The following is a 25,327-nucleotide window of genomic DNA, read 5'->3' on the forward strand; positions in this document are numbered from 1 at the left end:
CCTCCAGCTGCAAACCTGCATTAATAATTTAGCTATTAACAGCCAACTAACCAAAGCATGAGAGGGACAGCTCCGTAGGGGTCTGCATCTCTAGGATGCCCCCTTTGCCACTTCAACAGCAGAGACCCTTTGGTCTGGAAGAACCTGCCACCGTCAAGGAAAAGGAAACATGAGACATTTGCAAAATCTAAGGAATAAATACAATTCCTATATACCTCCAATTTACAGCCCTCACAAAGCCTACTAAATATGATAAACCATTATAGGTTTCTTTCCTGTCTTCCCTGCCTTGGCCACAATTAATTTCGCCATGTTCGACTGTAATTCGGAATGTAATATATGAAGGCAGGAGATTTAGAGCCCTCATTCCTTTGCAGTGAATAAGCTTCTGCAGTTTGGGGCCCCGGAGGTAAAAGAAGCAATAACGACAGGCCTCATTTTGGGGAACCATTTGTGTGCATTTTCTGTTTTGCATCGTTAAGCAAGACAAAAGTGCCAGAAGGAAACCATGACAGCACCCGGCTCAAGTCGCTCAAAATCCGAATGCCAAGCGTCTTCTGTAATTGAGATGCATGGCAGCTCCACACACATCCTAGAAGAACACATACTGCAACTAAAAGCTGTGAATTACCAAAGAGCAACAGAAATCACTCCAGTTTTATTTGTACAATAACCTCAAAGGTCTCTGAAAAAAACAGCAAAATTCAGTTAGAAAGTTCCACGAAGGCTTTCCCAAACACTCGACACAGAAGGGTAATGAAAAGTACCATTTACGGAAGGCCTGTGACGTGGGGAGCTGCGCTAGTACTTTATCAAGCCATTGAGTGAGTAGAACTGAGTTCCCCAAAAGGCATGTTCAAGGCCTCACCTCCAATACCTGTGGATGTAAGCTTGCTTGGGAAGAGGGTCTTTGGAGAAATAGTCTAGTTAAGAAGAGGTCACACTGGATCAGGGTGGGTCCTAATGCAATGGCTGGTATCTTCATAAGAAGGAACCAGACACTCCCCTAGGGAAGAAGTCACATGAACATGGAGATTCGAGTCGGTCAGGTGCACAGCAAGGAATGCCAAGGGGTGCCTGCAGCCCGCAGTAGCCAGGAGAAGGATCTGGAATGGATTCTCTCAGAGTCTCCAGAAGGAACAACCCTGGAACACCTTGATTTCAGGTCTGTGTCCTCCAGAACTCTGAGAGAATAAACCTCCTGTTGTTTTAGGCAGCCAGCTTGTAAGAATTTGTTATGGCAAACCAATCTATGAATAGAACCCTTGAAAACACGCAGGTGTTCTTATCCTCATCTCTCCCTCCCACCCACTTAATAGATGGGAAAACTAAGGCTCAAGAAGATTAACTAGTTGAAAGTCACCTAAAGATCAAGTGGAAGAACTAGAATTCAGGCCAAGGTGGTCTAACTCCAACACCCGCACCTCACTACCAGCTAGCAAGCACTGAATTCTGCCACTATGTGTGGAAAAGGTTCCCTATGAGAAGGTCTTTAAGGAGATGACCCCTAAAACATGCAGAGACTCTGGTGGTAAAATACTGGAACCTGCCATAACTGGTATTTGACCCACCTCCAAGACAGGTGGCAGGAACATTCACTAAGCAGATGGCCACAATAGCAAGACTTCTGTAAGGCAGGCTGCCCTGCAAATCAGACCAAAACCCAGAACAGATTTTAAATGGCTCATAGCACTCAACTCGACCAGCATCGGATGAGTGCTGAGAAAGTGTGAGGCTGACAGTCCAGTGAGACAGAGACCATCCCTGGCTTTGAGGAGCTCCAGGGTTCATCTCGTCACCCAGTCAATGACCCCAACACTACTCCAGTCTAAGTTTCAGTCAGATTCAGGGAGCTCCTCACCACCGGGGGAACTGTGTGTTATCTCTGGCAGAGAATCACTCATCTCAAAGTCCAACTGCACTGTCCCCTAGCTCCCAGGTTAGGCCAGGTCACGTTAAGTAATCTAAATCAGTAGAATGCAGGGAAAGATGACATCACCAACAGGGCGAGGAACAGAAAACCAGCACAGGGTGGCTACTCAGATCTCTTCCCCTGTTGTGACAACATTCCAGGCAGCAGACCCTCCAACAGCAAGGTCAAAGCAATTATGAGAAGTAGAATCCCCTCCCCGCACCTGCCATTCAACCGGCAGGGCCTTCAGGTAAGTGAAAATTGAACTTCTATGTGTTACACCAACAAAGTTTGGGGGAAATTTGTTATGGCAGCATAGACCTATGCTATCCTGACTAACACATGATCTAACACACATTCTTACACATGCCTATCACTATAAAGAACAGTTGAATTCCAAGATAAAACTAAGTAATTCTTTGACCCTGAACATCAAGAATATTCTGGTGAAGAATTTACAATACATTATACGAGTTCTGTTCAAATGATTTCTTTGCCTCTATACCAAAGGACACTTTAGAAACTGAAATGAATTATCTTTCCAATAACCCATTCAAGGCATTACATGTAGAAACTGTCTCCAGAATTGAGCCTCTTCCTAAAGCTAAATAAGTGTCCTCAAGTTACACCCGGAAAGGCTCTATGAGGAGGAGAAACTGTTTCACCTCTGTGATCCTTTGCCTGTGAGGGCCTGGACCATCCTGGACCTGGCAAATGTTTAGTATATGACCATTTCTCATGAAAAGGGAAGCATTCTTGCCCAGACTCATCAGTCTACCTCTCCTGTCAATTACCAACCCTCCAGAGAGTGACAGCAGGGTATACTGCTCCCTGTCCCTCTCTTCAGGCCCCTCCCAGCCTACCTTCTATCCTTTCTCACACCATAACTTGAACTCTACCAGAGTAACTCACTTCTGCCTTCCTCCGAGACTGACCAGCACCAAGTGCTAAAAGGTCCCCGGGCAGAGTTTCATCCCAAATTCCAGAAAGTCTCACCTCTAGCAAGGAAGGCTACCTCATGGGATCTGCAGAGATACCGTCTCCCATGGTGTTCACTACAGTTCCCAACTTGAAAAGTTGAGAACACTCGAGAGTTAATAACTCAAGCCACAAATCGAAGGAAAATTCACAGAGAGAGGGAGAGTGGGGGAGGAACCAAGTAAAACAGAGATGTTCAAAAGATGTGGCCGTGCTGGGAGGGGCCAGGCGGAGGGGATGAGCTGGCCGCACCCAACTCACCCCACCCAACCAAAGCAGCCCAGATCACCTGGCTCAAACATTCAGCTTGGATGTAAACATTTCCTTAGAGAAAAAAACCCTTGGTTCTGACAATGGCTTGGTTGGGTGGGGCTCCACTCTCCCACTTACTGTGTGCCCCCAGACAAATCAATTCACTTCTCAGAGACGGGATCCCTGTCTATAAATCAGAGCAATAAGAGTACTTCACAGGCCTGGCCTGAGGATTAACTTCAACGATTATGCAAAAACCCCTGATGCACTATAAACAATCCACAAATGTCTTTTTCTCTTCCCTGTAAATAAAAATACCGGCCAAGAAGTCTGCTGTACACGGGCTAAAGATGTTTACTTTACGGTTAGTTGTGTGAGGTCTCTTTCTAAAATTGTTGATAGGAACCCAAAATCGCTAGGTAAAGCAGCAAGTCAAGCTGTTTTCCCCAAAATGGAGTGATCCAGTTCAGCAAGTATTTAATGAGCCCCAAGAAGACACAAGTTTTCTCCTCAAGCAGAAAAAACCCTCAGAATGAACAAACTGTTCCTCTTCTTTCCTTAGCCAACAATATGAACAGAGACAATAACCGAAACCCTGGTGGATCATCTCCCAAGGCCTAGACACCAAGCATCTTGAGATGGCCATAATGACTGGCACAAAGGAATACTGCCTCCACTTCATCTTCAAGGCTAAGGGCAGAGGCCCGGCACCTTCCAAGGTCATAAGGAAAACTTCCTTCACTGTGGGAAGTTTGCAGATACTTCATATACACCCTCACTTGTGCTTTCTAGAATGATCTTCAGGCAGGGCAGTGGTCCGCGATGGCCAGGCCTTTCAGTGTGGGCTTCCTCTGGTCCTTTCAGAGAACTCCTCTCTCCTTGTCATCAAGCCTGGTGAGCTTGCCACTCCCATTTCCCCAGATGCTGGCTTCCTAGGGCTGTCACAACAAATGACTAGAGACAGGGTCACCTAAAACAACAGTTCGCTTATTCTCTCACTGTTCTGGAAGAGAGACGTCTGAGCGCCATAAATAAATAAATAAATACAATAAATACAATAAATAAATACATAAATAAATAAATAAATACAATAAAGGTTCATACACAACCAAATATATATATATATATATATATATATATATATATATATATATACATAAAAGAGAGGTAAAATTAATTTTGTCAGCAAGGCTGGCTCCTCCTGGAAGCTCCGAAGGAGAAGCCATCCCATGCCTCTCTCCTAGCTTCTGGTGGTGGGTGGCCAGCTGTCCTTGGTGCAGGACCATCACACGATTACTCCAATCCCTGTCTCCATCTTCACACTGTCTTCTCCTCTATCTGCACTTCTCTTCTTAAAGGACATTTGTCACTGACTTTGGGGCCCACCTGGATGATCCAGGATGATCTCATATCAAGATGCTCAACTTCATTGTGCTTTTTCCACATAAGGTCAGACTCACAGGCTCTGGATGGACATACCTTTAGGGGGAGCCATCCTTCAACCCACCACACAGCTCTGCAGGGGGTCAAGCATTGCATGAGGTACTCTGACAGGCGACCCTCAACCAGCCTCAAGCCCAGGCAAGTTCTTGCACTTTGTTCTATGGAATACAGGGAGTGAGCAGGAACCAGGCCTATCCGAAAGAAATACAGTGCAAACCCCTATTTACTTAAAAGCTTCCAGTTGCCACATTATTAAAAAATAAATTAATTAAAAGAGGTAAATTAGGGCTGGGGTTGGGGTTCAGTGGTAGAGCGCTTGCCTAGCATGTGTGAGGCACTGGGTTCGATCCTCAGCACCCACATAGAAATAAATAAATACAATAAAGGTTCATCCACAACCAAAATATATATATATACATAAAAGAGAGGTAAAATTAATTTTGTGATATATTTAGCCCAACATACCTACAATAGAGCAGATATGGTTCTTGTCTTCAAAGTGCTTACAAAAGAGGTAAGGAAATAAGGTCCAAATAGATGGAACACTCAAGCAACACTCAGGACGAATTCAAAGGAGCAACCAGAAACGTCACAAGGTGTACCAGAGTAATAGCCTTGAGAGAGGAAGAGGATCGCCAGATGTGCTACGGGGAGGAGTCGAGCTGTCTTCAGGCTGCACTTGGACGTGGACAGGAAAAGGGGAAGGAGGAAGACAGCCCCCTGGGCAGGTGGCAACTACCCACACATGCCCTCAGGTGAATGTGTCAAAGGAGCCCCTCTGGTCATGTCCAGCATGGCTTGGAAAGTAGCAGGTGCCTTTGTGAAAATTAGCAAAACATGCCTGTTGCAGGTTGAAACATGTCTCCTGAGAGCAATAGGCTGGAGTCCTAAGCCTCAGTACCTCGGTGTGTTGCTATCGATGAGACAAGGTCCTTACATAGTCAATCAAATAAAAATGAGGTCATTAGGGAAGAAGAGGGGAATAGGACACAGACAGGTCAGACGCAGGGAAGGCCATGTGGAGACACAGGAAGAACACCAGAAGATGCAGGCAAGACCAAAGGAGGCTTCCACCACCCAAGCACGCCAGAGGCTGCCTGGAGTCACCCTGACGCTACGGACAGGCAGGGAGCAGAGTCGCCCTCAGGGCCCCCAACAGGCACCAACCTTGATCCCAGGCCCCCAGAACTGAAGGACACAAAACTTCTACTGTTGAAGCCACCAGGGATCTTGGAACACGTCCCCCTCGGATAAGGAAAGACAACTGTTCCGGAGATGCCCCCAGTCAACAGGAAAACCCACATCCACAGGAAACTCTCCTGGGAGCTGGCTGTGTGCAGCCTGGGCCTCGGTGTGGACACGGCGCGACCCTGCTCGTGGCGCTGCCTACTGCAGCCCAGGACAGCCGCGAGACACCACTGGTGACAAGGCGCAAGTTGCTCCAGTTCCCAGTCCATGAGTTTACTCAGCTTCGAGCGGGAGAACCATGAGTAGAACATGCTGCTGTCTGACCCAAGGGAAGTATGCCTGGAACACCCCCACGCAGCCCGTGTCACAGTCGGGGCTGGGCAGGGCTACAGCGGGCTCCTGGCCGGCTCTGCAAGAGAGGCCAAGCACCCGGGGGTGTCCAAGGCCAATCTGCCAGGGGGGCTGTTGACCTCAGGGTGGTTTTGGTGGACTGCAGGCAGAGAGGACCTCTGAGTTAATTTCCATCCCCAAAGAGAGGGGTGGCAGTCACAGCAACAGGACCACCTAAATGGACATCAGAGACGCGTACTCTCAAAACATGAGGATCTGAAAACAAATCTCCTCAACCACCAGGGTCTGGGATCCCCGGGAGTTATTTTATGGAATTCTACTTTTTAAAAAATCAAACATTCCATTTAAGCCTCAAAAACACTCACTAAGGTAGTTACTGCCTCCGTCTTACGAAGACATTGAGACCAGAAAGGTTACACGACATGGGCAAGGTCACACAGCTCTGGTCCCCTGACGCTCGCGTGTGAGCCCTTGTTCTCACCATAACCCTGCCTTCCCCAGACCCCACCTCCTCGCTGCCCTCTGTATTTCCCCAAAATGTGACCTAGTGACCATGACCACGGAGAACTGAAAGCGCCCAGTCATAGTTCCAAGTAGACCACAATCCCAGACACGAACATTTTCCACATTCTTTTTTTTTTTCTTGTACAATAGGTCCCCATGATCCTTGATTTCACTTTCTAAAGTATTAGTAAGCTGAGGTCAACTGCCATCTGAAAATATTAAATAAAAATGTCCAGAAACAAACAAAAAAGTATAAGTTTTACATCTTACATTGTCCTGGGTACCATGATCAAATCTTGCACCAGTTCACTCCCTCCTGCCTGGATTGTAAATCATCCTTGTGTCCAGCGTATCCATGCTGTATACACTACCTGCCCAATAGTCACTTAGCAACCATTTCATTCATACAAAGGGTTTGATATTATCTGCAGTGTCCGGCATTCGCTGAGGATTTTGGAACAGATCCTTCTTAGATGAGGGGAGACTACTACATATGAGATTTCTCCTAGTCAATAAGAAAACCAAAATCTACATTGAGTAACACTCTAACTCCACTGGAGGTCAGCAATTTCCCAAGGGTTTACAATAATAATTTCCAAACTGGGGTTCCCAAGCGACTGGAGGTGCCAAAACTCCCAAGACTAGTTCAAAAGCAGCAGCCCAAATTGTCCATTTGCCTAAATGTTAAACAACCAACATGTCAAATCTTTCTCCTTGGCTGAAACCAAAACACATACGTGTGGTAGCGATAACTACTTACTTCCAGTGGAAACCTGCCTTGTAAATATAATAGTGAACGGTTAATAACTGTGATTTGGTAACAGGCTATTTCAAAACACCTGCTTTCATGGGAAAAATATGATAAAAGAAGTCCTGAACCCGGCTGGATCTGGATGGGGAGTAAGTAGACAAAGCCTCATCAGCCCCTGCCATCCACGTTTGGAAAACTGCACATTTTCATGAGGCTCATAGCTGAGCTCCAGTTTATCATTAATAAAAACCATTTCTCATAGTGTCCTTCTCCCTGACTGTTCAACAGAGTTCACGTTCATTCATTAACCTTCACAGTGGGGGAGCTAAATGGACTACAATTTCCATTTTAGATGTACAAAGAGAAACAGAAATCCCATTTCCAAAAGGAATAACTCAAATCAATTAACTCACCAACCAGGCAGCCAGTGGACCAGTCCCCTGACAAGGGCCCGCCCATCCTAACACAGTCAAGGCGTAAAGGCACAAAGTATGCTAGGGAATCCTGCAACCTGATCATCTACGGGTCATTTATTTCTCTATAAAAAGCCTCAATTTCCCCAGCAATGAAATGGGGATAATATCTGCCACCTGGTAATGAACACGTAGCTATAAATGACTTAGAATTGCCTGGATAATCAGCATCATGCAAATTGACGATATCATTAAAGAGCTACTAAACACAGTTGTAAATCTTATAAAAATACTTCAATGGAAATTAAGGCTCAATTAAGAGACTCCATTTCTTAAAACTTTCCATCGCCCTGTTATTTTAAAGACAGGAGGGCTTTAAATATTTCCAGTGGAGGGATAACAGCCCCTTTCTCTAAAATTCTGGATGAAGTTTGGCACTGATAAACAGGTGGCCAAGGAGAATGGAAGAGGATGTGCCTCAGAGAACAGTTGCAAGTCAGGCTGAAGCCGAGAGCCAGAAGCATCTTCGTGGGAAGGAGCCACTAGTCCATCAAACTTGCCCCAGTAGGACATCAACACCACATGCCTCAGCACAGAACCACAAGGTCCAGGGTACCTCAACTCTACACCCAGCCCTGCCTGGAGGAGCAGACCAAGGCCACCCTGAGAGGGCACGACATCATGCCACACACATGTCCACATGTTCACATCCTAGGAAGTTGCCAAAAAATGCAACTTCAGTTCCCAAGGTCAGAGAGGTCACAGGTTGGTGGAGCCCAAGACAATCAAGCAGCAAACTAAGGAACTGTTAAAGCTGGGTGTTTCCTTGCAAACGCCTCTCAGAATGTCCCCCTGCCTGGGCTGTCCTGTGATCAACTCTAACCCAGTGCTATCCACCAACCAGAGCACTCAGAGCAGAAACCACATCATCCCATCTGGGGGGCCATTACTAGGGGCACTGCCAGGTCGGTCTGTACAGCCTGGGCCTCCTCATTCCTGTCTTTCCTCCTCGTGGCTAAGAAGGCAACACCCCAGCTACCACCCCAGACCTGGAGTGGGGCTTTCTTCAATGTGTGGGAAGAAAAACAGCTCGATGATGAGAGGAAGATGCCAGAACATGGCTGAAAGTCAGTCCGCCTTATTAAAAAGCCCTCTTCCAATTTGAGATTCTAGCATTTATTAGTAAAGGAGAAATGTGTAAAAAACACCCAACAAATCAAATGAGCCCAAGTTTAGGGAAGCAATATACTCATCACCATGCCTCTTGAAGTATAAGCTGCATGAAGTATAAGCGAGACTGACTCCCCCTCTCCCAACTCAGAGCACCCGGCCATTAGAGACCTGTGGGTGTTTAAAATTTAAATGTTATCAGGTTGGGGATGCTCCTGGACTCAGCTGGTGATCGATTTACCTTTTAACTGGCTTTTCCAGCTCCATAATCATTTCTAGGAAGAGGGATGCTTCCGATGCTTCCTGCTTAGGTGAGACCTCCAGCCTCAGAGGACAGGAAATGCTGGCAGAATGCTGGGCATAGGGGCCCTGCCGGCTGCACACTGGGGAAGACCACAGGCCCGAGCACAGCAGAGCTGGGGATGTGGCAGCAGTCCCACCCTGAACCCCGGGGCCTGTGCACCAGGAGAGCTGACAGGTGCTCAGAGAGACACTTCACCACGGCATTACAGGGTCCAAGGACCTTGCCAGCGATAGGCTGCTCTGCCCAGGACCACTGGCCTCCCAAGCAGGTGCTAGCTCTGTGGCTCAGAAGTGCAGGCACTCAAACCCCTGGGAGAATGAGGCTGGGGTCAGGCAGGGGTCAGGCAGGACTCAGAGGGCTACGGTTTCCACGCTGCCTTTGATGCAAAGGGGGACACCCTTCAGAGCCAATTCCTTCCTCCCCCAAAATGTGAGAGCACTTAGTTATTCCTGTCTAGCTGGCTCAGCCTGCATCATTCTATAGAATCACAGCCACCGTGAAATCAATAAAGACCCCCCCAAGTCATCTCCTTCCATGGCATGTCCCACAGAGTCTCCCACACAAATCCACATCCACAAGCCAGGTGCCACCCACAGTGACCGGTGACATGCGGGTCTGGCCTGAAACACCACCCGTTTTCTCTAACCAGAGCCCAGCCGAGGACTGGATGTTCACGTCACCCCAAAACTCAAGTGTTGAATCTACTTCCTGGGGTGATCCTATTAACAGGCAGGGCCTCTGGCAGCTCATTAGGTAAAGAGGACTCTAATGGGACTTGGGCCTTATAAATAAGAGGCTTGAAGGAGCTTTTTCCCCTTCCACCATGTGAGGACACAGCAAGAAGGCACCATCTATGGCACAGGGCCCTCATCAGACATCAGATCTGCTGGTACCTTGATTTGGACCTCCTAGCCTTCAGATCTGTGAGCAGTAAACTTCCGTTGTTGATAAATTACCCGTCTAAGGTATTTTGTTATAGCAACCAAACTGACGAAGACAGGAACATAACTGAGTATCTACCTGCCTGGCTGCTGCCAGGGTACCACTTACTTCCCTATTGAAGTCACTTGGGAGGGTAACACATATTTTCTTTAACTCACCACTATACCCTCTAAACCAGTTTCCTGAAAACAGGTTTGCAGAAGTAAACTTCTGTTTGATCCTGTCCCCTTCCAAATTGAGTTGTGAACATGCAAACCCCTCCCCCCATATTATGTAAATTACTAATTACTAAGAGCACATTCCCCCATCAAGTTTACAACAAACTGTGGTCATGAGACTAACTTTTGGTCAATGGAATTGAGTAGAAGTTCTGCTTGAGTGTTCCAAGAAAGATCCTTCCTATTGCCTTCCTCCAGCTGGAATTCAGATGCCATGGCTGGTACTCAAGCAGTCATCTTGGGTGATGAGGTTGCAGAGAAGCACATAAGAAACGGAGCCTGAATCACCAATGTCGAACTACTTCCAGCACTTTCTGAAAGTCACTCAACAACCATACATGTGCTTCAGTGATACAGTTTTCTTGTTTGTTTGTTTGTTCGTTTGGTACAGGGGACTGAACCCAGGGGCACTTAATCACTGAGTCACATCCCCAGCCCTTTTCATATTTTATTTAGAACAGGGTCTCACTAAGTTGCTTAGGTCCTTGCTAAGTTCTGAGGCTGGCTTTGAACTTGTGATCCTCCTGTCTCATGAAGTGCTAAATTTCACCTGAATTTCAACAGACCAATAACACCCCCCAGAAAAGTTTACAAATCAGTTCTAAGTATGCAGGTTCCCAAGACACCAATAAAAACAAAAAGGCAAAGCAGTACACACCCACACACGTGCCCACATACCTCAGTTACCACACAACACAATTCAGCTAAAACTGACTCTTTGTGAAAGGAAATCTCATTTATTCCAACATCACCTCAGATACTTGGAGGTATTCTTCTCCACCCCAATTAAAATGAGTTCCTGGAGAGAAGAGTCTGTTACTCACCCTAGAAACCCCAAGGGCCTAACACAACCCGGAACTCAGTAAGCTGGATATAAATGAAACCAAACTCATCCACTGGCCCAGAAGACAGGGAAGTGAGTATGCAGGATACACCAATGCCTCCCAGCTGACTGTCCACATTCCCAGGGAGACCCCCACCCCTCATCCTCCTCCCCTGCACAATCTCCTCCTGAGCCCCGTCTGCCCCCAGCCAGCTCCCAGCTCCTGCCAGCCAAAGTCCCTGCCCCCTTCTTCTCCCCAGGACACTGACTCTTTATCCAGAAAGAGCTGGACACACAGAACTTATCTACCTGGATGGCACAGGGACATGGATCTAACTGCATACACCCCCATGTTCAAATTCGACCCTGTGGTCACTCATAACAAGTTTAAATAACCACCTGGCAGGTGTTGGCCAAGATCACCTCCCGCCACCAGGCAGCCCCCCGACTGAGACCACCCATATCTGCTTCAGGACATGGTCCCAGTTTCCCCCTTCTGGCACCCTACACTCCCAGGGAAAACAGACGCTCCACCAGCACCTGCCAGCTCCCCCGCTGCCTGGTTCCAGAAAGGGCCCCTCTTCATGGACTGCCCCAGCACAGCCCGACGCCACCAAAATGCTCCTCCTAGGCTCCACATCCTTCCAGGGTTCTGACGCTCCCCTGGGGCTGTCTTCCTGGCCAGCTCTCTGGCTCCGCCCCTCCTGCATCCTTCCATCAGGAATCAGGACACTGTCCTTCCCTACAGAGCCAAGCAGACACCACAGCACTAGGCTTGCTGCGGTTTGTTTTAACTTTCTTTAACTCATCCCTTTTAAATTCCAGTTTAAATTCTCTCCACTCAGCAGGCCAATCAATCCATAAAGACTTTTGGGAAAGGGAACAGTGGGGGCTTTCTTTCTTTGGCTGCAAACTGTGGGCAACAAAATTGACTTATGGAAATGTGGAGAAAACAGAAATAATGGAGAGGACGCAGCTGCCAGAATCTCCAGCCTCCCTCCTTCCAGGAGGTGGCTGCGCTGCTCATCAGCACCTCAAAACAACCCCTGCTCCCCTCGAGACCTGCCGCATCCCACCAGGACGGCGTGCCCAAGTGGAACGGCACACCCGCCTTCAGTGACATCGGTGCTGCATCCAGAAAACCGGATTCGTCCATACGAGCCTGATCCCTAATAAAGCACGGAACTTCAAGGCCAAGTGCACAGAAGCGAGGCCGCGAGCTTCCGCTTCGCCCAAGCAGTTCCTAGGTTCTCTCAGCCTGAGACACAGAGCCTTTGTGTCAGGTTCAGACAAGGATTGAAGCCAAAGGGCCTCAATGAAATGAGGTCCACAGCCAGCCAGGGCGAGGCTCCAAGGCCAGGGACTCGGAAGGACACGCTCAGCTCCATGGCACCAACTTCCCACCTCCCAGCGGGCCTCTCTTCCTCACTCGCTCCTCCGTAGCCGACAGACAGGCTGGAGCGCACGTAGAGATGTAAAGCCTAATTAAGGCAGGGCTGCAGGCTGACCCTCAAGGTCGCGGCACGGTCTCCCCTCCCGGCATCATGCCCACATGTGATCCTCTTACCCTGCATGTGGAGGGACTGTGACCTCCTTCTAATCGACAGGATAAGAAAAACATGACCAGATGGCCATACTGTGGTTCCTGCCATGATGGAGTCTTTTCTCTCTCTTGCTGACTTGACGAAACGAAAGGCCCTGTTGGGGACCCACATGACAAGGCGCTAGAGCAGCCTCCAGCCAACAGCCAGCAAGACAAGGAGGCCCCTAGCCTAGCTGCCTGCAAGGAAATCGACTCTGCCAGCAACCACAGGGGGCTGGAAGTGAGTCCTTCCCTGGGACACCTTGATCTCAGCCTCCAGAGAGCCTGCTGAGCAGGGCTCAGACTCCTGACCAGAGACTGCGATGATCAATGTGTGCTGCCTTAAGACATGAAGTTTGTGACAATATTGTTACACAAGAGCAAATGAATACAGGTCAAGTCAGTGAGCAAGAATGGGTCATTCAACAAATGATCACAATAACAGAATAGCCACCTGGAAAAAATATATTTCACTGGGTCCCTTACTCACACATGAAACCAAAATAATTCCAGATGGGCTTAAGACTTAAATAGGAAAAATAAATCAAAGTTGTTTCTTCATATGTAATTTTGGAGTGAGGAAGGCCTTCCTAACTGTGACGTGAAGCCCAGAAGCCCTGAAAGAAAGGACTAATAAATCTGATACAGGGAAAATAGCATCTGCAACTTGTATCACAAAGAGTTGATTTCCTTAATATGTAAGTAGCTCCTACAATCAATAAGAATATGATTAATTCCTCAGTAGGAGAAAAAGAAAGGATATAAGCAGCTTTTAGAAAAGAAACTACAGTGGTTCTTATTCTTCTGAAAAGATGCTCACTTGCTATAAGAGGAACACAACAGTTACCTAGTAGGATCAAAATGTGTGATAACACAATGGGTTGGAAATCGGCATGAAAAAGTACTGCTGGTGGGGAGTAAATTTATACAGTCTCTCTAGAGAACAATCAGGCAGCAATTATCCAAATTACAAACGCACTTGACTCCTCGAATCAACAATTCTGCCTCTGTGGATATTTAGAATGACATACCTATAAAGCTATCAAACAAAATAGTGTTTGGTGCCACAGCAAAGATATGAACCACCTGTCTATCAATAGGAGACTGGAGCGATGATTTATGGTACATCCCTTTAACAGAATACCAAGAACTGTAAAAACAGAATGAGGACTCTCTCTCCCTTCTGAGAGATCTCTGAAATCCATTTAGTAAACAAACAATAACCCAAACAAAACAAAGCGGAGGTGCCTCCAGGGAGGACACTGGGGAGACCGGATCAGAGTGAAAGGAGGACTTTTCCTTCTGTGCTCTTTGTGGACATTTTAAATACTGAACCATCTGGTGTATTTCTTTTTCAGAATAATAAAAATTCCAATTAATAAACACATTTACTTATAGAACAGCCTGCATGCTATGCTAGAAATTCTGCCAAGTTAAATTCAGACTACCTATTTACACACACACACACACACACACACACACACACACACATGAACAGCTACCACAGGAACCAGGTGAGCATCGGAGGGCAGTTTCCTCTGAGCTGGTAACTGCTCACCAGCAGGAAGGAAGAAGGGAGGTATTTCTTCCCTGTTTCCTTTCAAATTTCATAACATTGTATCTACCACCAATTTCAAAACCAACCATTAAAAAAATACTCGAGCCCTTGTGGCTCCCAGGCCTCCACTCTCCCCGGGAATCCCGCCTCCCAGGCTGATGGGCCCCAGCCCTTCGCCTCTGCCCAGCCCTGACCAGATGGCATCTTCGATCACTTCCCTGGGCTCTCAGTTCAGTGCTCTGCTCTGTCTTCTCCTTAGTCTCCCTCAGCAGCACCTTCCCTTACTACCTGAGCTGTGCCGAGCTCAACAAAGCTCACCTGTCCCCCACACACTCTCCCTGGTGCCCATGACCCACCTGTCACCAAGACACTGGAGCTGGCCAGATCTCCACCCTGCCAGATCTCTCCTCCCGGCTCCTGTCACAATCCCGCTGCTCCAGGCTTCCCACCCACCACTCCCTGTCTTCCTCCCCAGCCTGCAGCTCCACCCGCATCCCTGACCCCCAGTGTGGGCAGCCACATCAGGCAGGAACCTGGGTCCTCCTAGACTGCTTCCCCAGCCCGCTCCACTAACCGATTTCAAGGCCCCATCTGCTCTACACCCTGGGGGACCCCGCTGCACTAATGCCCACCATGCCACGCCCCTGCTGCTAGATTCACCTTTTGAGAGTCCGTATTGGCTCCCCAGGGCTGCCCTAAAATGCCACAGTAGACTGGAAGTCCAAGATCAAGATGTGGGCAGGGCTGATTTCTCCTGAGCCCTGTCTGCTTGGCCTGGATGGCCACCTTCATGCTGTGTCCTCACACAGTCTTTGCTCTGTGGGGAGCACCCCCGGTGTCAGTGCCCAATTTCCCTCTTCTCAGAAGAACACCAGTTACACTGGATTAGAGTCCACCCACGTGACCTCATTTTACCTGAATAACCTCTACCACCCATACTGGGGATTGATCCCAGGGGTGCTCTACTCCTGAGCCACATCCCCAGCCCTTTTTATTTTGAGACAGGGTTTTGCTAAGTTACTGAGGCAGGCCTGGAACTTGCGGGCCTCCTGCTTCAGCCTCCCGAGTTGCTGGGTTGACAAGCGTCCACCACTGCACCCATCCATAACAGCCTCTAAAAGGCTCTATCTCCAAACAGAACCGCATTCTGATGTACTGGGCTTCAGCAAATAATTCTGGGGGACATAACTAAGCCTAGAACATTTCCAACAGGTGATGTCACTGCCCTCAGTAAAGTCCTCCCTCAGTGTCCCAAGGCCCTTAGAAGAGTGCCCTTTTCAAAACCTGACCCCTGCTTACCGTTCCTCCCAGCTATGGGGGGAAGGTAGGGGCAGGAGCAGAGAGATGAATACGAAATGGCTTCCTTTTGTTATCACCTTCTGCAACTACAGACTTGGGGCAGGCAGGCTGACTTCTCCAGCATGGGGGTGGTCCTGGGTCACCCCCAGTCCTCACTGACATGACAGGGAGAGAACGGCATCAAATCTCCACCCCACACTTAGACCCGCTGGACAGAAAGCAGCTTTCTGTGCCCCTTCAGGGAAACCAAATGCTCTCCAGGTCACTCAGGGAAACTTCTGAGCAAACCCAGGAAACGGCAGAGATCTACCTTGCAGCTGGGCGACCTCCCCGGGAGGCGACGCTGCTCATTAAGGTGTCCTAGATAACCAGCCTCAGAAAGTTTCCACCTCGCCTGCTCAGCGGAACCGATGAGAGCACAGACGTGGTGGTGGCGGCATGACCTGTCTCCACACAGGAGCTAAGAACTGGGGCAGGAAGCCTAGCCCCTCTGAGCCCTGATTTGCACATCTGTAAAATGGGGTTAATATGCCCCTTTATCTTGTTCATCTGTGTTATTTCCAAGAGCTGCCATAATAATTTCCACCAGCTGAGCGTCTTAACAGAAATCCACGATTTTGCAGTTCTGGAGGGTAGGAGTGTAAAATCAAGGTTGGCAGGACCACTCTCCCTATGGGAGTTCTGGGAGAAAATGGTTCCTTGCCTCTCCAGCTTGGGGTTGCAGGCGATTCTTGGCATCCCTTGACCTGTGCATACAGCACTCGGGACTCTGCCTCTGCCTTCATGTGGCGTCTCCCCCATGTGTGTGTCTCTATGGCTGCTCTCACTAGCATGATGCCAGTTGTAGCCAGGTGCTGTGGCACACACCTGTAATCCCAGCGGCTTGGGAGGCTGGGGCAGGAGGATCACGAGTTCAAAGCCAGCCTCAGCAAAAGCGAGGCACCAAGCAACTCAGTGAGACCCTGTCTCTAAATACAATACAAAATAGGGCTGGGGATGTAGCTCAGTGGTGGAGTGCCCTGAGTTTAATCCCCAGTACCCAAAAAAAAAAAAAAAAAAGATGTCGGTCACGTTAGGGTCACCCTCACGCAGAATGATCATCTTAACCAATGACACCCAAAAAGACCCCACACCTAGGTTGGGTGGCATTCAAAGGTGCTAGGGACAAGGGTTTGCATGTATATTTTGGGGGGACACAATTACAAGTACTACCCCTACCTGAGAGGACTCAGGAGATGCTGGCAGGAAGGCAACCAGGCCAGCGCCTGGGGCCCTGAGTCACCTGCCGTTAGCACTTCCCACACACAGAATGGTATTCCCTGCACAGCCACTTCCCTCCCAGAAGAGCAGGCTTACCCCTTTGCTCTTCGTAAAAACAAAAACCACAAGCAAGAAACCAAAAGCCAACAAGCCGGCATCCTCATGGCTGATGTGTTGTTAAGACTTTTAAAACAAACCAACCAGGACTTACTCGGTACCAAGTCAGTGATGTCCATATCTTATCAGCGGGTCTCTCGGAGAAACCCCCACACACGCACGTGGCCCACACATCCCCTCCCTGCAGGAGCTGGTTCTGCCAAGGAAGAGCCCCATGGGCTGCTCTGAAAGCAGGAAGGGTTTGCTCTGGGTGAGCGCCCCTGGTCCAGCACACAGCTGCCTGCCAGAGCAGAAGCTTCCAGAAACAAAGGCCTGGAAGCAGTGCAGGGTACCCTGAGACTAGCAGCCCTCCCGAGGCTAATCCTGAGCAGCCTCCACCCCGGGCTCCCAAGGGAGTCAGGCCAGCCAGCTCAGCCAAGGAAGTGATTAATAAATCATGGGCAAAGCCTTTCCCGTCCCCGCCACTGTGGAGACCAAACCCCCCGCGCAGCGATCAGAGCCGCTGCCCACAACTTGAGGATGACTTTGACTGAGCTCATTAAGTCATACATAAGCTTCTGCAGAGTGGATTTTCTCCACGGATAATGCTTGAAAATTAGGAAGTTAAGTGGCCTGGGAGAACCTGGGACCCATTTACCAGCTAGTCAGTCAGAGCTTCCATTAGAAGAGAAAAACGGCCGAAAATCTGAAAACCGTCCTTGGGCAGCTGTTCAAAGCTTCCATTATGAGTGTTCAGGGAAGCCCCGTGGGGTTCACGCCAACCTGAGCTGCACATCTGTGGCGGGGGCAGGAAGAGCCTTGGCTGAGGAGGCCGGGGCCAGGGGTAGGAGCCTGGCCACAGCTGGCACGGGGGATCTGCTGCCCTCTCTCCGAGCCTGGGTTTCCCCAGGGTCTAAGCCCTCCTGCGAGCTGCAGACTCCACATGCAGACAGAAGTCTAAGATTGTGCAGCGGGGTTGGGGACACCCAGGGTACACTCGGCATGCACTCTGGGAAGGATGGCTCATAAAAGGCAGATCCACATATGATAGACCACTCTGCCTCTTACCCAATGCCGAGGCCACAGGTCAGGAACGGGACCCCCTGACATCATCACAAGACAACCAACTGCTTGAGTTTCAAAGGGAAATACCAGAGTGCCCGGACATGTCACTACTGTTACCCTGAATAAATTAACGTTGGTGAAAAAAAGCTCCAGGAGAGCAAGTCAGTGCCATCCCAGGGTTAGGGTCCAGGTAGACAAGAGACAGATGTGCCAGACTCGGTCTGAACCCCGACACTGTGGCCTGGTTATGAGGAGACACAGAAACGTAACACACCCAGAGCTCAAGGTTCCCCCTCTGTGAAATGGAGTAGTGCTGTCCCTGCCCCAAAAGCCACTCTAGGAGGATTCAGTGCTTCCTCTCTCCTAAGGCACACCTGGCAGGTGCTTTAAAAATAAAAAAAAAAATTAGGTCCACTCCTTGCCTCTGTTTCCCCTCTCCTTTCTCGGACGTTTTTCCTTCAGTCTTCGCGAAGGTCTCCCCAGTTCCTCAGCACATAGCGAAGCCGCCCTGCTCCAGAAATCCGTTCCCTGAATCCTAACCACCCACAGACCTGAACACCAATTACCCACATCCCCCCACCTGCCAGCGCCCCCTCTCTCGCATCAGCCTCCAGACAGAACGGTCTCCACCAGCGATGTCCAAACGAGTCCTACAAGAACACCCCATCCACAACGACGCCTTCACTGGTCAGCGACAAGGGTAGAGAACCAAGGGACGGTGAGCGTGAGCGTTTCCTAGGACCAACTGTGTCCCACACCTTGTTTTCTGAGGATGAGCTACTGCTCCATTTTCCTATTAAAAGGTGATTTCTTTCATCAAGCGGTGATGTTCTAACAGAGAATAATATTTTTCTCATGGCCTCATTGGATAAAATAAGTGACCCAACATCAGGAGCCCGACTCTTTTTATTTCTCTTGTTTTCATTTTTCATTAGGTTACGGGTCCACAATAACCAAGCCTGGGAACCGCAGGGCCCTGGGACTCAGTTTCGCCTAGCTGCCTCCACTTCCTCCCCAGCTCCATTTCTCAACGCTCACTTACATCCCCAGCTTCTGCTCTAGCCCTTCAAGTGAAACTGCTCTCAAAGGTCTCCAGATCCAGGCCACGCCTGACTCCAGCCTACGTGGGACAGACCAGGCCAGGCCCTTGTTCACTCAGCCTCCCCAGAGGAGGCCAACCTCACCCAAACCCAGCCCAGAGCAGGGGCTGCTGGGAGCTGGAAAAGCAAAGGGCTCAAAGCCCAGTCTCTGCCCAAATCCCAGTAAGTTGCTCCATCTCTCTGACCCTCAGTCTCCTACGGGGTCAAGTTATGATGTCAAGAGTCCCTACCTTTTATGGATCTGGAAGGGGTTGGACAAAACCAGGCCTGGGATACAGAAAGTGCCTAATAATAGGAAACACCATTAATAGGAAAAGTATTCACAGTAGAGTATGTTGTCTTTCTACCTTTGCCTCCTTCTGTTCTGGAAGACTCCAGCAAAACTAATATGCTGTCAAATGTATACCTGCCCAGCCCCGGGACCGGCCCAAGCCATCCTGGAATCCACTGAGCTCAGCAACTACCATATAAAGCACCCAGCTCTGAGACCTGTGCCCTCATTTCCCGTCTCTTGACAAACTCTTAATTACTTAAGGTCAGGGGGAAACTCTGGATATGCAACCACACCTACCACATCACCTTACACAAGATTGAACAGTAGATGTTCTTAAAAAACAGTGACATGCTTCCAGATAGGACAGTACAGTGTGAGGACCTCTCCCAGTGTTGAATTTCTTCCTAGGACCAAGGAAAGCAATGTGTGTATGTAGGTATGTGTACACACACACACACACACACACACACACACACACACCTTCATCCCCAAATCTCAGGCAATGCAAGGGGACAGTAATTTAAAAATGGATTCCAAATGGGATTTCAGTCCATTGTCCTTGGATGCTGGCTTTCTTCCCCCTAGGGTGCTGACCACCTGCCAGTGTATGACTCCACTCTCTTCTCCCCTGCGACGAGGTATTTTTTGATGAAGCCTTCTTTCGGTTGAGTCTTTGCTACATTATTTCCATATCTTCACGCAGAGCAGAGCACCATTTCTGAGAGGCATCGGGTTCTTACTCATTTTATAAACCCAGCTTCTCCCCTGTTTGGTTCCCCACCCATGTTGAGCTCTTAATCCACTCGCTGTCCTTCCTGTGGTGTCCTGGGGATGCAAATAACTCAAGTCTAAAGACATGTTCATGTCTCTCCATTCTGCTCCCACTCTCCACGTCTCCAATGTGTAAAACTGACACAGGAAAGGGAACCTTCAGTGTCTTCTCCTAAATATCCTTGGAGAAGGGGCACTTCTAGGGCTAATCTCTGAGGCTCCACAATGGGAGGCACCCCAGAGACCCCAGGATGTTTCCAGAGCCTCCCAGAGCGGCTGCTCAAACCCTAGGAGCCACACACAGTCACATACGCTAAATGATCATGAGACACTGAGTCCTCACAGTGGCCCACAGGTTGGGAATGCCCCCCTCCATCCCAAGTGTGGAAAGAAAAAAGGTCCTGTCTGTAGAGACAGAAATGGACTGAGAGGAGCTGCTGGAAAGAGCAGCAAAAGCAAAATATATCAGAAATTCTCAGGCTCTGCTTCTGGAATCTTACCTGGCCCCAGCCCTGCGGTCAGTCCGAGGTCATGAAGGGGAAGGTCCCTAGAGCTAAGAGACAAGCTCAAGTTCAAAGTCAAATCCTTGGGGATTTCAGAGTCACCAAAGAGAAAGGCTATTTGAAAATATTTCAAAAAGATCTAGAAGGTAGAGAGAAGAACATTTCAGGGAGGAGAAAATAGGAAAAAAACATTTTTTAAAACTTCATGGAAAATGAAGAGTCACACACACAAAAAAAATCTAATTTCAAGTTCATGGCTAGTGATTAGAAATTTCAAGACTAGCCGAACTTGGTGGTGCATACCCATAATCCCAGCAGCTCGGGAAACCGAGGTAGAAGGATCGCAAGTTCGAAGTCAGCCTCAGCGAAAGTGAGGCTCTATAAAGCAACTCAGTGAGCCCCTGTCTCTAAATAAAATACACAATAGGGCTAGGAATGTGGTTCAGGAGTTGAGAGTCCCTGAGTTCAATCCCTGGTACCCAGGAAAAAAAAAAATTTTAAGACTGAAATTTTCAAGTAGATCAACAGTCTTCATCTCTGCTTTAAGACCACAGTAGTTCCTCATTAAAAATGTTCTAAGGGCTTTTTTTTTTTTTTTTTTTGGTATTGGGGCTGAACCCAGGTGCACTTAACCACTGAGCTTTTTAATATTTTACTTAGAGTCAGGGTCTCACTAAGTTGCTTAGGACCTCACTTAATTGCTGAGGTTAGCTTTGAACTCACAATCCTCCTGCCTCAGCCTCCCAAATTCTCAGTGCTCTTAAAATGAAACTGAAAAGGTAACAGCCAGCTGTACAAACTGAGCCAACTGAAGAGTCAGTGAGTAGAAACTCACAGAGTCATTCAACAATCCTTTTCCAAGTACCCACTCCGTTGACGCACTGGGGATTCTGAAATCAATGCCACGCCTAACCCTCAAACCCAGTCTCAGAACACGGATTTTTAAGCACACATCAAGTGTTCACAAAGTGTCAGCACTGGGCAAAGCATCCTGCACGTGTGATCTCATCTCCTCTCCCTAAAAATGCAATGAGCCTGGGATTAGACTTAACCTCCTTTTACAAGGAAAGAGCTCCTGAGCCTCTGGCCTCTGCAACAGGCACAGGGTCACTCAGCCAGGCCTCCAGATCCTCAGTCTGGCCTGAAACATCACTGCCCAAAACCTCCACTGGAAGGAAAGCCCAGAAGCGGGGCTCCCACAGGCCTCACAGGGTGCGACACCCACCACAATGGAGGGACACAGAACCACAACTCGCACCTTGTGTTGAGCCGGGGCACCAGGATCCAGGTAAAAGGAAACCTTATCTCCCAGCCCTAAATTCCAGCGTTCAGGCCTGGAAATGCTGGCATGGCCCACACGGCGACTGCCACCTCTAACCTGTCTGTGCCCCGTGGTCTCCGTTTCTCCATCCATATCCACTTCTGGGACAAGCCTGGCCTCAGTTAGAAATCCAGCGGAGGCAAAAGCTAAAACCCCAGCAAATGACCGGTGTACACCTTGGGGAAACTAAATTAGAACACCAGTTCCCAAGGTTGAAAGAGACGCAGGGAGATGGGTGTTCTCGTAAACCAGCAGAGGACGGCAGCACCAGTGGGTAGGACCTCCTCCTAGAGAGCATGACAGCGCCAGCTCAGGTTGAGAACCTGCAAACCTTTGATCAGCGAATCTACTTAGACAGTGATAATTATCATAGAGAAAGTTCTGCCACCATGAGGAGGGTTTTCACTGTCATGTGGCTCTGATAACCTAACTGCCTGACTGAGGTACATCCACACAGCGGAATCCTCTTCAACAGTCAAAATAAACCACATCTCTATGTGGCAACACGACAGACCTCAAGACTGTAAAACCAAATGAAAAGTCAGTTGCAAAAATACAGGCAGCACGTTAGGCTGCTTTTACGGCATCACGATTAAAATGCTATGCATTGGAAACAGGTGCTCACACACGTGGTAAAAGGTTAAAAACATGGACAGAAAGGATACAAACCAGCCTGGGGACTCAGTGGTGACCTCTGAGTGGGACAGAAAGTAACAGGATGACGGCCAGTCTTTGGTGGCATCAGCAATACATTTTTCTTTTAAAAAACAAATCTGAGTTTAAGTAGCCTATGTTAAAAACCTGGTGCATCTGTGTGAGGCTCATTCATGTTTGTTACAATATTCTCAGTTCTTGCGTGACGCTTGAAAGATCCCAGAATTTAAAGTAATTAAAACATATATATTTTAAAGCACTTAGATTTTAGGTTACTTTTATGGTCATTTAGGTTTAATGGCCATTCAAACGCAGGGAACAAGAATAAATAATGGCCAAACTGGCTGTTACATTCAACACGAACAAACAGAAGGCAGAGGCAGCTGTTTAAAAGCTGAGATTCATTCTGTACTAGGAGCTGAATATGGAAGGGCTGTTTTTAGAAAAGGAGACTCACTAGCTGGGTTTTGAAGGGTGAATAGGAAGCTCTCCTGAGAAACTGTCTACAGACACAGCCAGACGGCAAACACATCCCAAAGGCTGCATTTAGCTGTGGGGAAGGGCAGGGGCTGGGCGAGAGCATTCCTTCCCAGACCAGCTGGCCAGAATCGTTTGCTAAAAATCCAACAGGAGGCCGGGGGCCTCTCTGGCTGGACACCATCTTTATTTGTGTCATTGGCCAGGCTGGCAGGTTGGGTGCTGGAGGCCTGATGGGGAGGAGGGGCAGGTTGCCATGACGCCCTCTTACAACACCCAACAGGGTCTGCACACACTGGCAAATGGATGGGAGGAGTCTGGGTAGTTTGGTTTCCAACCTCTATCCACCTCGCTTCCCAACCACACAGAAGAGGGAGAGGGTAGAGTGGCTTCTTCTCCACCAACCCTTGAAAATCATTGCTGTAAAATTCAGAGGAAAGTTAACTGATGGCAAGAGGTGGATTAAAGAGTTTTGGAGATATAAGAGCCAACTCTAGGTGATGGGCTTTGGGGGGGGGAAAAAAAGGCAATAACACCAACAACCAACCTGGCACCCAGGAGTCCTGATAAAACCCAAGGAGAAGGAGGGGACTCAACGGCAGGCTGACCCCAAACCTCTAGCTCATGGTGAGTGGGGACCCCTACAGCCAGATTTGACTGAATTTAGAAAAATAAAGAAACGGCATGCTGTATCACAAGTCCCATGGCACAATTTATACTACATACACACTACAAATCTGAAACATTCCGTCTCCTAAGAATCCTCTTTCCACGTACGATTTAGTCTTCTAGGGCAATTCTGTCTGCTAGACCCTTCTGCAAGGATGGACTAGCTCTCCATCTATGCTATCCAATATGGTAGCCGAGGGCCAGCTGGGGCTCTTGAGCACCTGAAATGGGCCTGATGTGGCTGAGAAACTGAAGTTTTGATTTTATTTCATCTGAACTAAGTTTAAGTAGCCACAGGTGGATATGAGCACCGTCTTAGAGAGCACAGGTCTGCAAACCCCTCTCACGGTGTGCTTAGCATCTCAGGACATCGTGAGGCAGTTCACCCCAGGAGTGAAAGTGTCGTTAGCACCCCATGATCCACCACTCAAAACAACGCCACCACAAAGATCCTCACAGCTGAACCTCTGTATGCACCCCTAAACTACTTCCTTAGGGTCCAGTGCTGGAAGTGAAGTCATGGAGTTGATAGGTAAATATGTCATTAGGTTCTTCCTACATTTTAATACAATCTGCTCTTAATGACCGAAGGGGACAGCATTCTGCCTTCTACCAGCCGTTTCCACATACATGATTGTCACCGGGTCCTCGTGACTACCCTCATGACAAGACGGGCCAGGTAACAGCACCCCCAGGGTACAGGCAAGGAAATGATGCATGGGAACGCTTGCCCCTGGCTTGGTTGGGTTGGCTTAGTTTCAGTTAATGACAAACCACATACACAAAGGTGGTTCCACAAGACCATGAGGGAGCTGAGAGATTTCCAGAGCCCAGTGACAGACAGAGTGCAACTCGCCACTCACCTCTCTGAGGTGATGCGGGTGTAAACGAACCTACTGGCCTGCCACTCACATAGAGTATGGCAGATACACAATCAAGTACAACAGGTAATCCCTGATGATGCCAGTCAATCAACGCCTACATTACAAAACAGTCACATTGCTTAACGACAGGGGTACGGGCTGAGGAACATGTTGTTGGGTGATTCTGTCGTTCCATGAACATCAGAGTGTACTTACACAAACCAAGATGGCTAAGATGCCACTAGGTGATATCACTGAGAGGGCCACTGTCACCTATGGGGCCCACCGTTGACTGAAATCTCACCATGCAGCACATGACTCTACTATACTTTTTAACCAGTGTTTAAGTGTTCCCCTTCTCTTTAAGTATTACAATACTTTTCTGTAAAAGCATATGCGGTGTTATATTCACAGCAACCTCCCACGATTCAAGTTGCCAAGTTCTTGACTGCCTCACCTTCTGGCTTCAGCAAGCTCTCCGTGATATTCGCATGCAACCAACTAACCAAGACCTTCTCAGAACTCACCCTGTCAGGGAGCAACGCAGGTCTCTAGTTGTTCTCCCAGATTAGTTGAACATGGAAAA

The 25,327-nt window shown here is 48.5% G+C and overlaps 1 protein-coding gene across 4 annotated transcripts in view; it reads right to left on the reverse strand.

Moving 5' to 3' along the window:
- Ldlrad3 (low density lipoprotein receptor class A domain containing 3) overlaps nt 1–25,327 on the reverse strand; it is a 226,504-nt gene that overhangs the window by 189,493 nt on the left and 11,684 nt on the right. The window contains exon 1 of one of the 4 annotated variants that reach the window (XM_047519352.1): nt 14,584–14,608. The exons of 2 other annotated variants lie outside the window; for them this stretch is intronic. In XM_047519352.1, coding sequence (XP_047375308.1) covers nt 14,584–14,593 — 10 coding nt within the window. In that variant the 5' untranslated portion in view covers nt 14,594–14,608. Of the gene's footprint in view, nt 1–11,789; nt 11,873–14,583; nt 14,609–25,327 lie in introns of those variants that run through there. One more of the 4 variants, XM_047519351.1, reaches the window with a different exon arrangement.

This window comes from Sciurus carolinensis, chromosome 11 (genome assembly GCF_902686445.1).
Source record: "Sciurus carolinensis chromosome 11, mSciCar1.2, whole genome shotgun sequence".
Taxonomy (NCBI): Eukaryota; Metazoa; Chordata; class Mammalia; order Rodentia; family Sciuridae; genus Sciurus; species Sciurus carolinensis.